This window comes from Camponotus floridanus, unplaced genomic scaffold (genome assembly GCF_003227725.1).
Source record: "Camponotus floridanus strain SB8 unplaced genomic scaffold, Cflo_v7.5 scaffold115, whole genome shotgun sequence".
Classification (NCBI taxonomy): Eukaryota; Metazoa; Arthropoda; class Insecta; order Hymenoptera; family Formicidae; genus Camponotus; species Camponotus floridanus.
In genome coordinates this window covers 436,046-452,001 of record NW_020229232.1, presented here as the reverse complement: position 1 = coordinate 452,001, position 15,956 = coordinate 436,046, and the positions used below count along the sequence as shown (strand labels likewise).

Sequence of the window (15,956 nt, the reverse complement as noted above, 5' to 3'; positions counted from 1 at the left end):
TCTCTGATTCTACGTATCGTCACGTGATCATGCAATGTATGTAATCAGTGATGCCAGAATGCCCACGCTAAATCAATGGCTACACACGCAACCATGAATGGAGGGGGTAACGGACACATGAATCGCTCATATGACCGTTACCCCCTCCACTCGCGGTTGCGTGTTGCTAGCGTGGACATTCTGGCTTCTGGCATCAATGTAACGAAGATGACAAGTGACGAGACAGAGATAAAATGGAAATAGAGAATAAGTAATATGACAACGGGATTTGTGTGATTGATTATATTTTTGTATTTACTGAACGTGATTTTTTTATATATACGTTTTATTGCTTAAATAAACAGCTGGAAATATGCGCACGTAAAGCGCATTGTAATTAAATGATTGAAAGATTACAATAGAAGGTTAAATAGTATATACGTATTTTGATCGATATGAGAAACAATATTATCGCACGATAAAGAAAGCCATGTAATGGTTAGATATAAAAATTTGTCAATTTTAATTTCGTTCGACTCGGCAAGCAGGTAAGCGAAAGATATACAGGATCTCAACTCGATTAATAGCAAAGAATAGTCTATACATTGTTTGATCACATATATTATGAATCTCTGAAATTGATCTGCATTTTGATTTTTCATTTAAATTAATTCATCTTGTTTGCCAGCTGTCAAATCTAACCTAGAAATGGAGCAAAAAAACTCATCAAATGATACAGTGTCCAGCCAAAAGTCACTGCCATCTTCTTACGATTCTGGTTGGAACGATCCACCAGAGTGGGCACTGTCTTTACAGCATAATTCCTCTAAAACGAAGAAACTCTTGAACAAGCGAGTGGCATTTCCATTATCTTCACAGACCTCTACTGCAGAAAAAGTTAGTTCATCTCTTCCGTCAAATACTCCTCCCATTTTACAATCTTCGATGGTTCCTACGATAACTACAGCTCCCTATAAGCCTCTTGTGGCATCTATGGATAAAAAATTTACAACAATGACATTGGACTCAGATTTTGATAAAGATCAAGCTCTTACAGAAGTTTTGACCAATTTAAAATCAGTAATGACAGGACAAAAGATGGAGATGAATATGATAGAAGAAATAGAGAAGAGATTAGATATCATGGAAACTGATTGGCGTGAAAATAAATTGAATAATATGATACACAGAAGTGTTTTGGATATATCGAAAGGTATTGATAAGATCTTTGTATTTATATGTTGATGTAAATATATTGGTATTAAATATATATATATTAATTCTACATATATATATATATATATTTTTTTTTTTTAACAAGTAATGTATGTTTTCAGCATTGTTGAGGAAAGATATTGAACAAGCCAACAAGATCCATATTGCTCTTATGACGCAACATGTAACTGCTTGTCGTACCTGGATACCAGCTATTAGGCACATTATTTTCGAACTAAAAAAAGAATGTGAGAATTCTAATGTCTCACAGCCAGAACAGTCACCTCTATTATCTGTTGAATTAAAGAAAAAGTGAGTTTATTGTTAAATAAGTACAGAATTAAAAAAAGAGAGTAGAAAAGTTATTTATTTGTTATTCTATATACTCGACTATATACGATATTTTTATAGAAAATGCATTATATAGTTTCATATATAGCATCATATACATTGTCATATATATATATATATATATATATATATATATATATATATATATATATACATACATTCACTACGATTTCTTAAGGAATTAATTATAGGAATAAAAATGAGAGCGATTGTACTCATAAAAGTTTTTTGTATTTTTCATTTCTGTCTTATGTATATTCACAAAGGACAATTACATCTGTCTTACCACATATTTTTGTCTAAATGTATTCTTATGCTGATAATAGTCGATAGCTAAAATCATTTATTTTATTACTTATACATATCATATACTCCCTATCGTACTTTAAGCATATTTCAATCTTAAGTGGACGCGTCTCTGTGCATCCTGAACGAAATTTATTATTAACCTGAACTTGAAACGTCCTCATTTATTTTTCGTCCAAAGTGAGTCTTTTATTCCATTGCTTTCGCTGTTTTCCATTTTCATTTTGCTTCGATTCGTGTCGCGACTACCGCGCACAAAAAATGCTTTACAAGAGTTATGGCTCTTAGAAAACTTACGCTTATAACTTACAATCATTTCTTTAATCGTCAATATATTAAATTTTTTTCCACTCTTCACGTAAATAAATATTCATAAATACATTGGGAAGTGACGTGCGTGAAGGTTCTCTCGACTATTTATTTTTCCCTTTCATTCATTCTCATTCTCTCTTTCATTCGCTCTCTTTCTCTCTCTCTCTCAGGAAGAATGTATCTCGGCCAATCTGGCGAAAAACTATTAATTCATCGAGAAATGACCACGTTCTCGCACGTCCCCGCCCGAATTTCGATTTAAAATTTTTTCATGGCTTTATCCAAAAATATATATACACATATATGGTCGGTGTATATGTAACGCTATACCTTACAATCCTTACAACATGCATCTGTGAATTACATCAACAAATCGATTTCAAACTCAACTGATATATGTGCTCGCTATTTGCCTGTAAATAGTATCATAATACTTATACAAAGAGAGTAAAGGAAAATTTAATTGATTAGAATTTAATGTTAATCGATGTGATATAATTGGTCTTTAGGTAACACTAGAAAGTGCGATTTTGCATTTTGTTCACTTTTCTGCTTGTAATTATGACAATATAGTATTACGCTAATTTTAATCCATTAATCATACAATAATAAAGCGTGTAAAATTGATTTCGCGGAACATATACATCGACTTATTTAGTTTTGCTTTTTTGTTTGTTATTTTTTTATTGTTACACATTCATACGCTTACTATAAACTATTTAAAAAATTTATTTTCGCACTTTTCTCTTTCTCTCTCTCTATCTTTCTCTCTCTCTTTCTTTCCGTTCTTTTTCACTCGCCCGTTTATTTCTTTTTTTTCTGGGTTTTCTCATAAAGTTTTTTGTATAAAACAAAATGGCATCTTTTTGGCATTGGAAGAAAAAATACACTCTTCAACGTTTATTTCTTTCTTAATTCACCGTCGTTCTATCTTCAATCGTAACTCCTCTTTTTCGCTAATTAATTAATCTCTGTTAATCAGATTTCAGATTTTTTCCTCCTTATACAGGGATCTATGCAACGATTCGTTCGCCCGAAAAATCGCGCAATCGCTTTGTGTCATTAAATAATTTATTAAATAATTTTTTATAAAAATTGCATCTGAGAAATGTTCACAAAGTACGCATTTGTTTAATTTTATAAATTTGTGCCTGCAACAAAGAAATAAAATAATCATGGGCATGAACTATCGTTGCATATCAATCTATATTTCGGACACCCGCAATGGTTATTTTATTCTTGTATATTAATTATTGTTATTTTACAAACACTTCCTCATTATTTAATACTATTTTGGCATCGTCGAACTGTGTGTATTTCAAGTTTTCCCTTTTATAAAAAACTTTTTAGCAAGAACAACGATTTTCAATATATTTATAGATAGACAGTTGTGGAAGTAGTAATTATATAATGGCATTTAAGGTGCATCATAAGGCTAAGTTTATTTATTCCGGAAGATGATATGGAATTTTGATTTCCTTCGCACGTAGAATGCAACAGGTGTCGCAAAAACTTTTATGCTTCTTTTTCATTATACTTTCAAAGTGTTAACTGAATTATTTATTATTGAATTACACAACAAAGGCAAATCATAATTTATTCTTCGTTACGGGGGAAGGGGGAAGAGAAGATTCAAAATATCCTTTAACTATAATCGATACCAAATAAAATATTTTTACAATAGACCATAACATACAACACGCATAGAGTTCGCGACACCTATTAGATCCGAGAATTATGGGAGAAACGCGCGTTTCGAGATTTAATCAAAATTCGATACAAATATATCGCGTTTGTCATTGTATTGTCATTTTTGCGGAACGATTCGAGGAGGAGGATAATCTGGTTGTATATGTTAAAAAAGCCATCGGGCCCCGATGATATTCTACATTGTACTCTCATTGCCATCTGAAAAAAGCTGCCTTATCTAGAAAATGTATCAGTGATCTCGCTCGCGTACCGAATGTACGCGCGTGTATCCGTGTGAAACGAAAGAAACGAGTGTTGCGTTTGAAATAATCCCATTTGCCGTACTTGTACGCATTTCTATCAATTTCACGTGAAGAAATAGTAGCGAACTTATAGCTTATAGAACGGAGATACTTTTTTGGAATAGATTGGAAAATTAGTATATATGTGTGGATTTTCGATGTGAAATGTATCGCGACATTTCCAAGTGCTTTTGCCGGAATCGATTTTTTTTTTTTTTTAATAAAAATATCTATTTATATGCATCCAAAATTCCTCTTTTTTAAAATTATAAAAACTCGAGATTTAATCATTAAATCATGTTTAAAATATTCAAGAGATAATATACGATGAAAGTTAATAAATATAAAAAATGAAAAAACGAATGAATGTAAAATGTGAAAAAATTTGATTAATACCTTTTTTTCGATTAAAATATGTGCGTATATCTGAGATTGTTCATTTATGAGAAGAGTGATACGAGCAAAAAATCAACGTAACATTAAAATATTTTCGAAATTAAAAAAATTTCGATTGACCGGAACGCACGAGAAGTCGGATAATCTCAATCGAAACTCGAGTCGTCAGCTTGCTGAAAAAATAGAATAACGGTATAACACCACGTTATCAAACTTAATTAATAAATAATACATTAAATTAGAGATTATATTACTAGTTATTACTGTGTTGCCGATATTATTATTATTACTATTACTATTACTATTACATGCGATAACTAATGAATGATAATATATTAATGATTCCTATAATACTCCAGTAGGCGAGGGTTGGTCGCGTCTCGCTTCTTTCTTTTTTTCATTTCACCGATTTGCGGACATAAATGCAAAAAGGAAAGATAGGACTCGACTGATACGCGAGCCAAAATCAAAAACCCTTCACAATTCACTCTTCATTATCAGCTAAAATACAAATTTTTGCGCTGTAAAATGCTTATTTGAAAAAATCGAAAATAATCGTTGAAATAACGTAGCGAAAATAAATAAATAAGTGGACCTTTTCGATTTTGCATTCTCTTCCACGCTTTGGCTACCTTCCTCTGGTCAATTTTCCGCAGATAGAGTATCTAGATACCTATTTACTACTCTGCTAAACATAGACGATGGATCACAATACGATCCCCTCGCGAGAAGCTTTACCGTTTTCCTTTTTGATTCTTAACATTCCAGATTCAATTCTATCTACCTTCTTACTATCCAATGTCATCGAAGAGAGCATTTTTAAAATTCAACGCGACATTTCGTATTTTCGATAAAAAGACATTTCCTCTACACTTCTCAATCTTCCCTGAGGGAGGTCAAGCAACTTGAGAGAAAGGCTGCGATATCCTTTTTTTTAAAGAACATGATGAATTCTCCTGCCCGTCACTCCTTTCGAAATAACGCAAGTTAAGCTCCGAAAATGTAGGAATATGGAAAGCATGAGTCAAGAATATGGAAAGTGCAAAAACTACCGTCAAGACATTACTGGGATCTCTTAACGGAAACATGGAATGTGTTCGATAGTTTAATAGGAGCGTAACGGGATGAAGAACACTCTTAGCTTTCGCCAAACTGTGAAAATTTAAAAAGTCTTGTCACAAGTAACAGTCCGGATGTACTAATGCGCTAACATTACATTTCTTATCAACAAATCTGCTATTTTAAGATCTAATGATTTTCTATACGCAACAAAAATCCATGCGCACAAAAAAGTTGATTTCGATCCGCTACCATGGTGTCAAGACACCGATCTACGGCATTGAAATCCTTTAAGAGACTCTCCACGATGACAGTGGGTATCTATTCTCTATCAAGAAGTCAATCGACATACCGCCAGAGGTTGGCCCTCGATATCAAAGGTCATCAACTGAACTCTGTTGCCTAGCCTTGTACCGCTTGCAACAGGCTCAGGCTAAAAGATTAATATGTACAAATAAAATCAAGAATAATAGAGAACATGATAGTCACAGATCGAATCTTTCCATTTCTACTAATTCAATAATACGATCACGCGTCAAATCTCAGAGAGGAATTGAGTAAATTCCTTTTGTCGCACCAATTAGTTTTCGACCATTCTTATCTATCCCTTTTATTTCGACAAGATGTCAAGTACAAATGTCATCGCTCATATTGGAAAATGATTAACCCTTTAAACTCTACTTTAAAACTAGTTCATACACAATTATTTTGATATATTTGTCGAATTTTAATAAATTATGTCGAATATTTTTTAGATCGAGTGAAAAGAGTTAAATGAAGTGAAACAAACACACGTAAGGGAAGAACGTCAAATCGATGATGGAGACAACACTTGGCGTGTCCAACGTGTATCGCGGACCAATAGATACACCACCCCTACTCTACGCGTCACGTGATTGTTAGATAAATGCTTTGTACTCAGCCGACCCGAAGGGTGTATGGTTAGTATTATATCGCTTGTCACTTGAATTAATCGTACTTAGTACTTAGCTACGAGTACAAACACGTAAATAAATACGAGAATAAGAAGCGAAATGTACAAAGGCTAAAAATCAGATATACATTACATATCGTTTAATTAATTTAAAGACTTGAGATCATTGTCGTCGTGTCCTCATTTGGATATTTAGGATTGTGCTTGGACTTTCGCGAAGAATCGTTCAACTAACGAATAAAAAGAAGTATTCCCGGAATTATCGCCCTCTCTTTTTCATTTCGATAGATTCTGAAAAGAAATTTAAAATCAACATATATTAAAACTTGAAAGCATTTCAATATATGTGTTATTTAAATGATATATGTAATAAGAGATATTATAAAAAAATATATATATACAGGGTGTTGAAAAATTAAGTGCCATAAATTTGTGTGATGAAAGAAGGAATCAATATAAGCATTTTAAGTATAGGAACCGTGGGTCGGCGACGCTTAGTTACGGCGTGACAAGACTTTCGGCAACAGATGGATCGGGCGGGATGGACCTGTGGCGTGGCCTGCAAGGTCACCAGATTTGACGCCTCTCGATTTCTACTTCTGGGGTGCAATGAAAAATATGATTTATTCCGAACCGGTTGAATCCGAGGAGGATCTGGTCGCTCGTATCGTTGAGGCGTCTGAAACTATCCGACAAACTCCTGGAATATTCCAAAGAACGCGGGAATCATTGCTCCGTCGTTCTGATTTTTGTCGGAACGTTGGCGGTCGTAATTTCGAACATTTATTATAAACATCTAAAATTAACCGAATAAAATCATTGTATTGCAGACATTGTGACAATTTAATTAAACCCTTGTCACGCCGTAACTAAGCGTCGCCGACCCACGGTTCCTATACTTAAAATGCTTATATTGATTCCTTCTTTCATCACACAAATTTATGGCACTTAATTTTTCAACACTCTGTATATACACTGTGGCCCATTTTAATCGACGCACCTGAATATCTCCGTTGGTAAGCCGAATACAAAAAAATTGTTCAGACAAAAGTTGTATGGTTTCAAAGGGGACATAAGATGGTGTCATTAGTTTGATCTTGAAAAGCCACCTGAAGGTCACGTGAAGGTCAGCTCCAACTTTTTAAATGGGACACCCTATATGCTTTCGCATATTCTTGTAGCTCATCTGAAGAGCTTTCCAAAACACTATAATTAAGTTAGTTTTCATTAAATACTTTCCAAGTTATGAGGCTTGAAATCATTTTTTAATTTGCAATTAACAATTACATTTTTTTGTTCGAAACAATTATGTGTTTTCTTTACACCAATTGATTCTTCTCATTATTTTGTACATAAAAGTATTAAGGTAAAATAATCGAAAAATGAATATTTTACAAGATATTTTACGGTTTATGTAAAATCATCTTATGTCCCCCTTGAAACCATACAACTTTTGTCTGAACAATTTTTTTGTATTTGGCTTACCAACGGAGATATTCAGGTGCGTCGATTAAAATGGGCCACGGTGCATATATATATATATATATATATATATATATATATATATATATATATATATATATATATATAGTGTGTGTCCAATCAAGATATCTTATCCAGCAGTTTCATTGTATATTTAATTCAAATAATTGATATTTCTTATACGATGAATATTTCTTTATTTTCTTTTTTATCTTTTACGAAATTTCTCGAAAGTGCGATAATTCTGAGATTATATCGTGCAAGTTTTTTTGAGTGTTTGGAGTGTGCAATACGCTTAATGTGTGCTCTGTGTATACGTGTGACATCGCGTGATTCATCATCTAGACTTCGACTAGCTAATAAGGTTACAATTCTACCAACACGAAATCGTTATATGTAAGCGATATTACTTAAAGTGTACAGGATCAGAATACGAAAATCTATCGTATCAAAGTCTTCGCAAGGCGTAGCCTTTCATCGGAGCTTTTCTGATACGTCAATAGCCTCGGTCATTCATCAATTGTCATCTCAATTTTGCAGCCTCCGGCTCGATTGCGAGAGCCTTTGTCAAGTTCAGCTCAGTAAAAAGTCAATATAAAATGCGAGCCCCGATAAAGAGTGATATCACACCTGAGGCTTTATTCGAGCACGTTTTTGTCGCTATGTTTAAATCCTGCGTAAAATCCGAAATAGAAAAATGGCAGTGCAAATTGTGTTTCTCGTTTTTTTTCGGAATAACTAACTATAACGATAATAACAATATAAAGCCTCTCGTGGTAAAGTCGCCGCCTCATCGCTCATCCTCGATCGGAGACGTCGCGATTCTCATCAGGATCTTGCATCTTAGATCCTCTTGTTAGATTCGATTTCTGGCATTTCTCTCGATACAAGCTTCAATCATCAACGATCGAAGTTGTATCGCCCAACCTCGACTCATCCAATCGCACCGCCTTCCTGATATGGACCAGTTATCATGCACGGGTGCATCGGGAAGAGCGTCGTCCAAGTCATCGTGGTATATGTGGGTGATCTCATCATAAACTGTGAGCTGGGAACATTTGGAATGTGGGATAGTGATGGAAGTGGTGTTGTTTTTCCATTTATGGATCCGCTAGGACTTGTCGCAGTGGTTGAAGTCGATGGATTGGTCGTCGACGATGACATACTACTGATGGTCGACGTCGTGACGCCCAATTTTCGCAGTCGCATCTTCTCCTCCCACTCGTCCCAACCGTGCCTGGGTCTATTTAGATTACGATGTTGATAAAATACCAAGCTAATCCTGGTTGGATTGAGGCGATTGGGCTTTTTTAAGGCGGTGGTGGCATGCATCTCGTGCTTTGCGCACTCAAAGAGTACGCTGCCGTGACCCAAAGCGATCGCAACACCACCCATTTGCGGATCTTTGAAGCATTCCTCGTTTTCAGAATAGTCCGCTACTTCACCAAGCGGCTCCGCTTTTGGCGGAGGTTCCGGTATTACCGGAAAGTAAGGTGGCGGTCCATAGATATCCCACCGCGGTGCGTCCCACCTCGTCCAACCGGAATTCAAACCTTGGTATGTTGGATTCAAGCCCTGATACGGATATTGAGACGAGTGGAAGCAGCCTTCGCGCTTTGGTTGCTGATAAAACTGTTGGGGATATTCCGGGGTTTGATACGACTGATGATTGTAATTGTAACCTTCCCATGAGTTTGCGTAAGATTTTTCGAATACTGGATAGGTCGGATATCCATATTGAGGAAACGTATGGTGACTTAAACCAGACATGGCATGAAAATCCTGTACTTGTTTCATCTCCTCGGCCCAAGCCAAAGAATTCGAATTGGAATTAGACACTTCCTGTCTACCATCGTAGAATCCTTCTCGCATTTTATCTTCTGTGTAATTATTCTTTATTTGATTGGGTAAACATCCATTTTGGACTGAGCTGTTACTTAGAGCATTTGCAAAAATAGGTTTTGCCGATTCTGATGGTTTTAAAAATGTTTTGTTTAAAGGATTTGGATACGTATTGAGTTCCGTAGATGCATTCTGATTCGATATTGTTCGCGAGGGCGGTCTTCCCTTTGGCACTCGAAATGGCGACGGTTCAGATGGCGTTTCCCAGGAAGTAGTCTTGGCTTGGTCTGGCCTTGTTAGTTTATTGGCCCAGATTTTTTTATCACCTATCTGCTGATCATTAGATTGCTGTATATTCTTAACTTGATTACAACCCCATGAGTTCGTCATATTCCAATTACGTGGACAGACAACTTGATTGGAAGACGGGGATACAGGATGATTAACCACGAAGGGCTTTAATTCCGATTGTCTTTGCGCATGATAAATGGGTTTTCGTTGATCATTCGGCATCAATGAGCATTGCGCATCATTTCGCTGTTCAAATGTTGGCAAATGCAATGAACTATGCATCACAATGTCTGTGCTTGGCATATCCATTGACTTATGATTACTATTGTCTACGCAAGAGAATAAATTTGCTGCATTACCGTCGCCATATTGATTTGGATAGCCGGAATTTATGGGTGATTGCATCTGTTGCGATGGATAAGAATGTTGCATTCTATTTGTGAACGTTTGCTCAGTCTGTGGTCTCAATAATTTTGCTGCATTTTCAGCATCTATATAATTTTGCGTATTGTTTGAATATTTCTGACTAGAATCCGTGTATCTAGGAGATGATAATCTTAATTGATTAGCGATGTAATCCTGTCCCGTGTTGCGAACATGATGAATATTTGGCGACGGATTTATCTTGGATGGAGCGTTTTGTGTGGTTTCCACATCGAACGATGAATTGAGAGAACCTATTCTCGGAGAACAGTCATTTTGTCTATTATCAGAAACGGGATAATTTCCAGATATCATATGATGATTATAATTATTTTCCACGTTTGAATGTTCTAGCTCTTTCGACGAAATCATCTTTGGTTCGTGAAGCATCGAGGCATAGCTTCTCGATGATGCACTATAAGACGTTTCTACATTCGCATGAGAACGAGGCGAAATGGGATGAGTTCTAGTTGAATTTCCATAACATCCTCTGGCTGAATCCACTGTAGAGTTAGCTAAATTCCTTGAGCTCGGTCTATGCTCTTCTTGGGAAACGGTACTCCTAGGTCTGATATCTGGATCTAAACTAGTACTATCTGGATCTACTTTGATGTCTCTTTCTAGACCGCTAAACGAGGGATAATCTCCCCATGGATTCAACCAGTTATTTTTTCGCTGTTCAAGCCAACCATTTCGATTCCATCCTTGTTGCTCAGTCTGGTACGATCCCCAACCTTGATACATGGATACCGGACTATCTAAGACCGTAGATGATACCTGAGAACTTTGTAATTGCGCATCAATTCCTTCAAACATTGGCGTCATCTCCAGCGATAATTGCGACTCTCTCAATTGTGGTTTAGAAGAGTCCGCGTGCCCCATTGAACGTCCAGCGTCTACCATTTTTTCTGAGAAGGTTTTGACTGTATCTTTTTTACCATTCGAAATATCAGATTCGTCTTCTTTCCTTTTTTTACCATGACGTCTGCAAGGTTGAAGCGGAACCGATCTAACTCGAACCTCACATGGATATCTAAACAAAAGTCACAATTGTGCATTTATATGTGTATTAAAATGTTTTACGCGATCCTCATATACAATATTCCAGATTCTTCAAGAAGTACTTACTTGGATAAAATTTCAAGAGCGCCGGAACGAACCTTTTTTTCTTGTCCTTCTTTTGAACCGAATTCGTCTGTATCATCCATTATATAAAGAGGTAGTACATGTAACTGCTCGTCTTCAGGTTTTGACAATGCCCGATGTTTCGTCAAGCTAACTACCTGAAAAATACCACGATGTGTGTAAATTAAACATGTTTTAATATTTATAAAATGATTAGCTTTATATTTTTTTTCTTGATATTATTGAAGAAACAATATTACATCAATCTATCGGATTAATATCAGATTCGATATATCGAATTCACGTACCACGGTACATCCGTTATTCATGTTGTGTAGGTCCCGATGAGAGTGCGCGCAAAAATCAATGCAAGCTGTAACACCAGAGAATGGTCGACCTGGCTTAAATCCCAACCGACATTCGCTTGCCTCTCGTTCGAATTGAGTTTGATTATTGAAGGCTTCCGGCGCGAGGCTAAGATATAAAGGTGATAGAAGTGTTGCCAAGACATGCATTCTCTCCTCGACTTCTTGTTCCTAGAAGACAATTCTTTCGTTATAATTTAAAATCGAATCTCTCGATATTCGTTTAGATTGTTTTCGAGTTGTATACCTCCGATCGTACAGACAGTCGAAACTTTCGGACGGTTTTGCTTCTAGCATACTTGCAGCCATTGTAATACATCGACCAAGAGCAGCCAAAGGAAAAGCTAGCACCGCAATTGTCAGGATCGAGCCCTTGGCATGCGCAAGTCCGTGGTTCATTAGTACCGCATCGTCTAGTCGTTGGAAGACCAAATCGATTGAGTTTGTGAGTTAAGAGAGAATAAATTCGATCCGCCTCGTGAGTTGGCACTCCTTCCCAGGCAACCATAGCTACAACGATCCAGGCAGTTGCACACTTGTGACCTTGACGATGTTTGACGATAGTTAAGATCTTTTCATCCATGCCAGATCGTCGGATAATCTAACAGATTATTAATATTACAATTTTGCAAAAGTGAAAAGAACCACTGCTGATATAATTTGTTCGTTTTCTAACAACATCCTAAATCATTATTTAGAGAAAACGACTTACCCACTTGGCCATTGGACACCCTTGTGTAGTTTTACCCTCCTTGCCGGTGTAGATGACCTTTTCGAACCTTATCGCATCACCTTTAAGGCCGGTTCTTCGTTCAAGATCGTTCCGAAGATCAGGCAGGCTTGCAGCCGCCCCGAGATGAGTGTAGTATGAGCCGGGCTCTGGCGGACCTTGTGGTTGAACCTCATTTTACTTACGAGCGACCGACGCGTCAACGAAAGGAAGCAACAGAAGCGGAAACATTTATGCCGCGCATGTGGTAGGTATGCCCTTGCAAAAGGGGGTAGGTTAGGTACGCACATTCTCCTCCGAGTTTCGGAACGCATAATCGGTCGGTGTAGTTATTGGCCATAAAATGTATATTAATATACGTTTATAACTTTCCTTTCGTGTGGTTTCGTGGTTAGTGTGTTCTCTCAATGTTAGTGTAATGCGGAATACGCAATTGTGAAACTCACATTTGTCGGCAGGGAAGCAGTTGCAGTCCGGTACTTCGGTCCTGACATTATTCTTCAGTTTGTCCAAGTGGTCTTGCAATTTTGTCGTCGTGGTTGCCGCGGAGGCAGGAGTGCGCGGACTATGCGGCCCTTCGTTTTTTAACTCGGCTGCTTGCGGGGAATCTGCCAACATTTCATCCTTGGTTTGAAGACCCTGGCAACAGCCATCCTTTAGATGTTCGGGACTCGGTTGTTTGGTTCCACCTCTTCGACAGCACCACGAACCGGTTTCCGGTGATACTTTTGCGGGACCACCATCACCGCGGAATTTATAATCCGGAACAATCTTTCTGCTTTCTTCGTTTTCGGCGATGCTAGACGTATCGCCATTACAATTGTAATCCACGGTGTTCTCCTGCTTGATGGCATGATCGGAGTCGCATTTGTCAATATCTTGGGAAGACGTACGAACAGTAATACTTGTCGTCTTTAAGAAATCTAGGTTGTCGCTTTTCACTTCATCATTGTCAGATGTCTTTTGAGACTCCTCGAAAGACGTGTCTGCGATTTGATCTATGCATAATCTTTGCTGAAAAGACTTGTCATCTATGTTTCGATCTTCGTTGTCTTTCCTCTGTGTCTCCCAAGATTGTTGATTTTTCTCTTTGTTCTCGCACGATCGATCAATGATATCATTCTTATTTTCTGTAGCAAGCTTCATGAAGCTTTCGAGAGCTGTCATTCCATTTTCTGACGGTAATACAGGATTACCGTTATCCTTGTTATTATCATTGTTATCATGATTATGTTCTCCTCCCGTCCATTCCCATAAGCCACCACCATCGGGCAAACTATCTACCCGAGGGTGGTGGCTATGCGATAAAAAATTACCGGTCAAGTTCTCGTTAGATTGCGACATCGAAATAATATTCGATTGATTAATAAAATGATCCGTGCGCTTTTCTTGTATCTTTTCGCTATTCTCATGCACATCGCGTATCTGATCATCCGTTGAATATTCTCCAGCAGATCCTTTGTTACTATTAATGTGTTGCGATTGCATCTGATGATGTTGATGAGTCTGCAATGTCTGCTGCTGCATTTGTTGCTGTTGTTGTTGTTGCTGCTGTTTATTCAGGATCATCGATTTTAGACGACTATTAAGGTTGACTCGATTAGATTGAGTATAGACACTATTTTCCGGATTATCCTGATTCTCCGGAAATCCATTCGGCTTGTTAATATCTACCGTTGTTTGCTGTTGTTGTTGCCACGCAATTCTTTCTCCAGAATTTTGCATATCTTGCTTTGTCGTATGTTGCCCCCAATTCGGTTGATTTTCCGATACCGATTTTGGTGACCAGGACATTCGATTGTCCAACTTGTTCTCCTGTGTCAACTGATTTTGCCATTGATGACTTGGAGTTCGTCTAGGACTGGGTTGCGAGTCTTGCCACTGTTGCTGTGGCTGTTGACTATTATCACTTTTTATGCTATTTGGTGACCAATTCGGTTGACTAGTCGGCGTGTCGGGCCATGACATTTGATTGGACGGCGTGAGTCTGGGATTCTGCTCTACTTTGGTCTGCTGCGTCCATTGTTGTTGTTGTTGTTGTTGTTGTTGTTGTTGTTGTTGTGCTGCTGCTGTTGCTGTTGTTGTTGTTGCGGTTGCTGTTGTAGCTGTTGTCCTGAGGGCGTAAGTCTCGGATTCTGCTGAGATCCTTGCATTTCCGGACTATTTTGCTGCCAATTATGTTGGATAGAAGGCGTCATTCTTGCGCTTTGTTGAGCACTATTATGATCTGATAGTTTTGGAGAGTGCTGCAGCCACGTCTGATGTTGTGACGACTGCTGCTGACTGGATGGCGTTAACCGTGAATTTTGTGGATCCCTTAGCTTTGGACTTTGTCGCGACCAGTTTCCCTGAGTTTGTTGCTGCTGGTTGTCAGCGTTCTCTGACCACGATTGTGGTGTTTGGGGTTCCTTTACGCTTCCAGTCTCCCAGCTCATGTGACTTGCCGGTCTCGGCAGTTCCTGTTGTTGCATTTGAGTAGCCTGTTGCTGCTCCACTTGTTTTATATTACCTTGCATATTTTGTTGGGAATGATGCGACTGCTGTTGCATCGTTCTTTCTTGCCAATTTAAATTACTGTTAACATTGTTGCTCATTTTTCCGCTCGTATCTGACCATATATGTTGTTGATTATTGTCAACTGCTGGTTGTTGCCGTTGCATTTGCGTTTGTTGATGATGTTGTTGCTGCTGCGAAACCATTTGCCATTGGTTCTGCGTTTGTTGACCCATTTCCACGTAGCCTGGATATCCGTTAGAGCTGTGTAAACTCTGTGGGTCCGGTTGAAGTGGATACCCAGGCATCTCGTTTCCCGACACGTTACTGGCGGCAATCGTGGCGAATCCTTTTACTTGCGTATCCGTGGGAGTTTGTTGTTGCTGCTGCTGCTGCTGTTGCGATGGCTGCTGTGGACCTCCCTGTTGCTGTTGCTGACTATCCATGTGCACCGAACTGCTGCGACTCGTCGGCGTTGTCGATGGAGGCGGTGCCATCGTCACTTCCTGCAAGAAGCCCACGGGACGTGTAGCGTTCGTTGCTAACGCTTCACATGATTTATGATGAGCTTTAGAATAGCTATCAAAATAAGGACAAATACGAGAAAGTCGTAAGACATTCTTGTAATTAAATGTATAAGCTGGAACCGTTATTTAATCAGC

General features: G+C 37.9%; 2 protein-coding genes across 5 annotated transcripts in view; one reads left to right on the top strand and one right to left on the bottom strand.

Moving 5' to 3' along the window:
- Positions 1 to 15,956, top strand: part of LOC105258875 (steroid receptor RNA activator 1) — a 31,977-nt gene that overhangs the window by 15,803 nt on the left and 218 nt on the right. For 2 of the 4 annotated variants that reach the window (XM_011270425.3, XM_011270426.3), the window contains 3 exons: positions 668 to 1,192; positions 1,317 to 1,506; positions 6,365 to 6,658. In XM_011270425.3, the coding sequence (XP_011268727.1) occupies positions 688 to 1,192; positions 1,317 to 1,506; positions 6,365 to 6,383 (714 nt within the window). In that variant the 5' untranslated portion in view covers positions 668 to 687 and the 3' untranslated portion in view covers positions 6,384 to 6,658. Of the gene's footprint in view, positions 1 to 143; positions 528 to 667; positions 1,193 to 1,316; positions 1,507 to 6,364; positions 6,659 to 15,956 lie in introns of those variants that run through there. The other 2 variants (XM_011270423.3, XR_889776.2) reach the window with 2 other exon arrangements.
- The window catches only part of LOC105258876 (DNA N6-methyl adenine demethylase), a 48,575-nt gene continuing 40,759 nt past the window's right edge, over positions 8,141 to 15,956 (bottom strand). The window contains 7 exon segments of the mRNA XM_020029878.2: positions 8,141 to 11,614; positions 11,710 to 11,864; positions 12,015 to 12,242; positions 12,319 to 12,672; positions 12,784 to 12,959; positions 13,248 to 14,862; positions 14,865 to 15,800. Coding sequence (XP_019885437.2) covers positions 8,959 to 11,614; positions 11,710 to 11,864; positions 12,015 to 12,242; positions 12,319 to 12,672; positions 12,784 to 12,959; positions 13,248 to 14,862; positions 14,865 to 15,800 — 6,120 coding nt within the window. The 3' untranslated portion in view covers positions 8,141 to 8,958.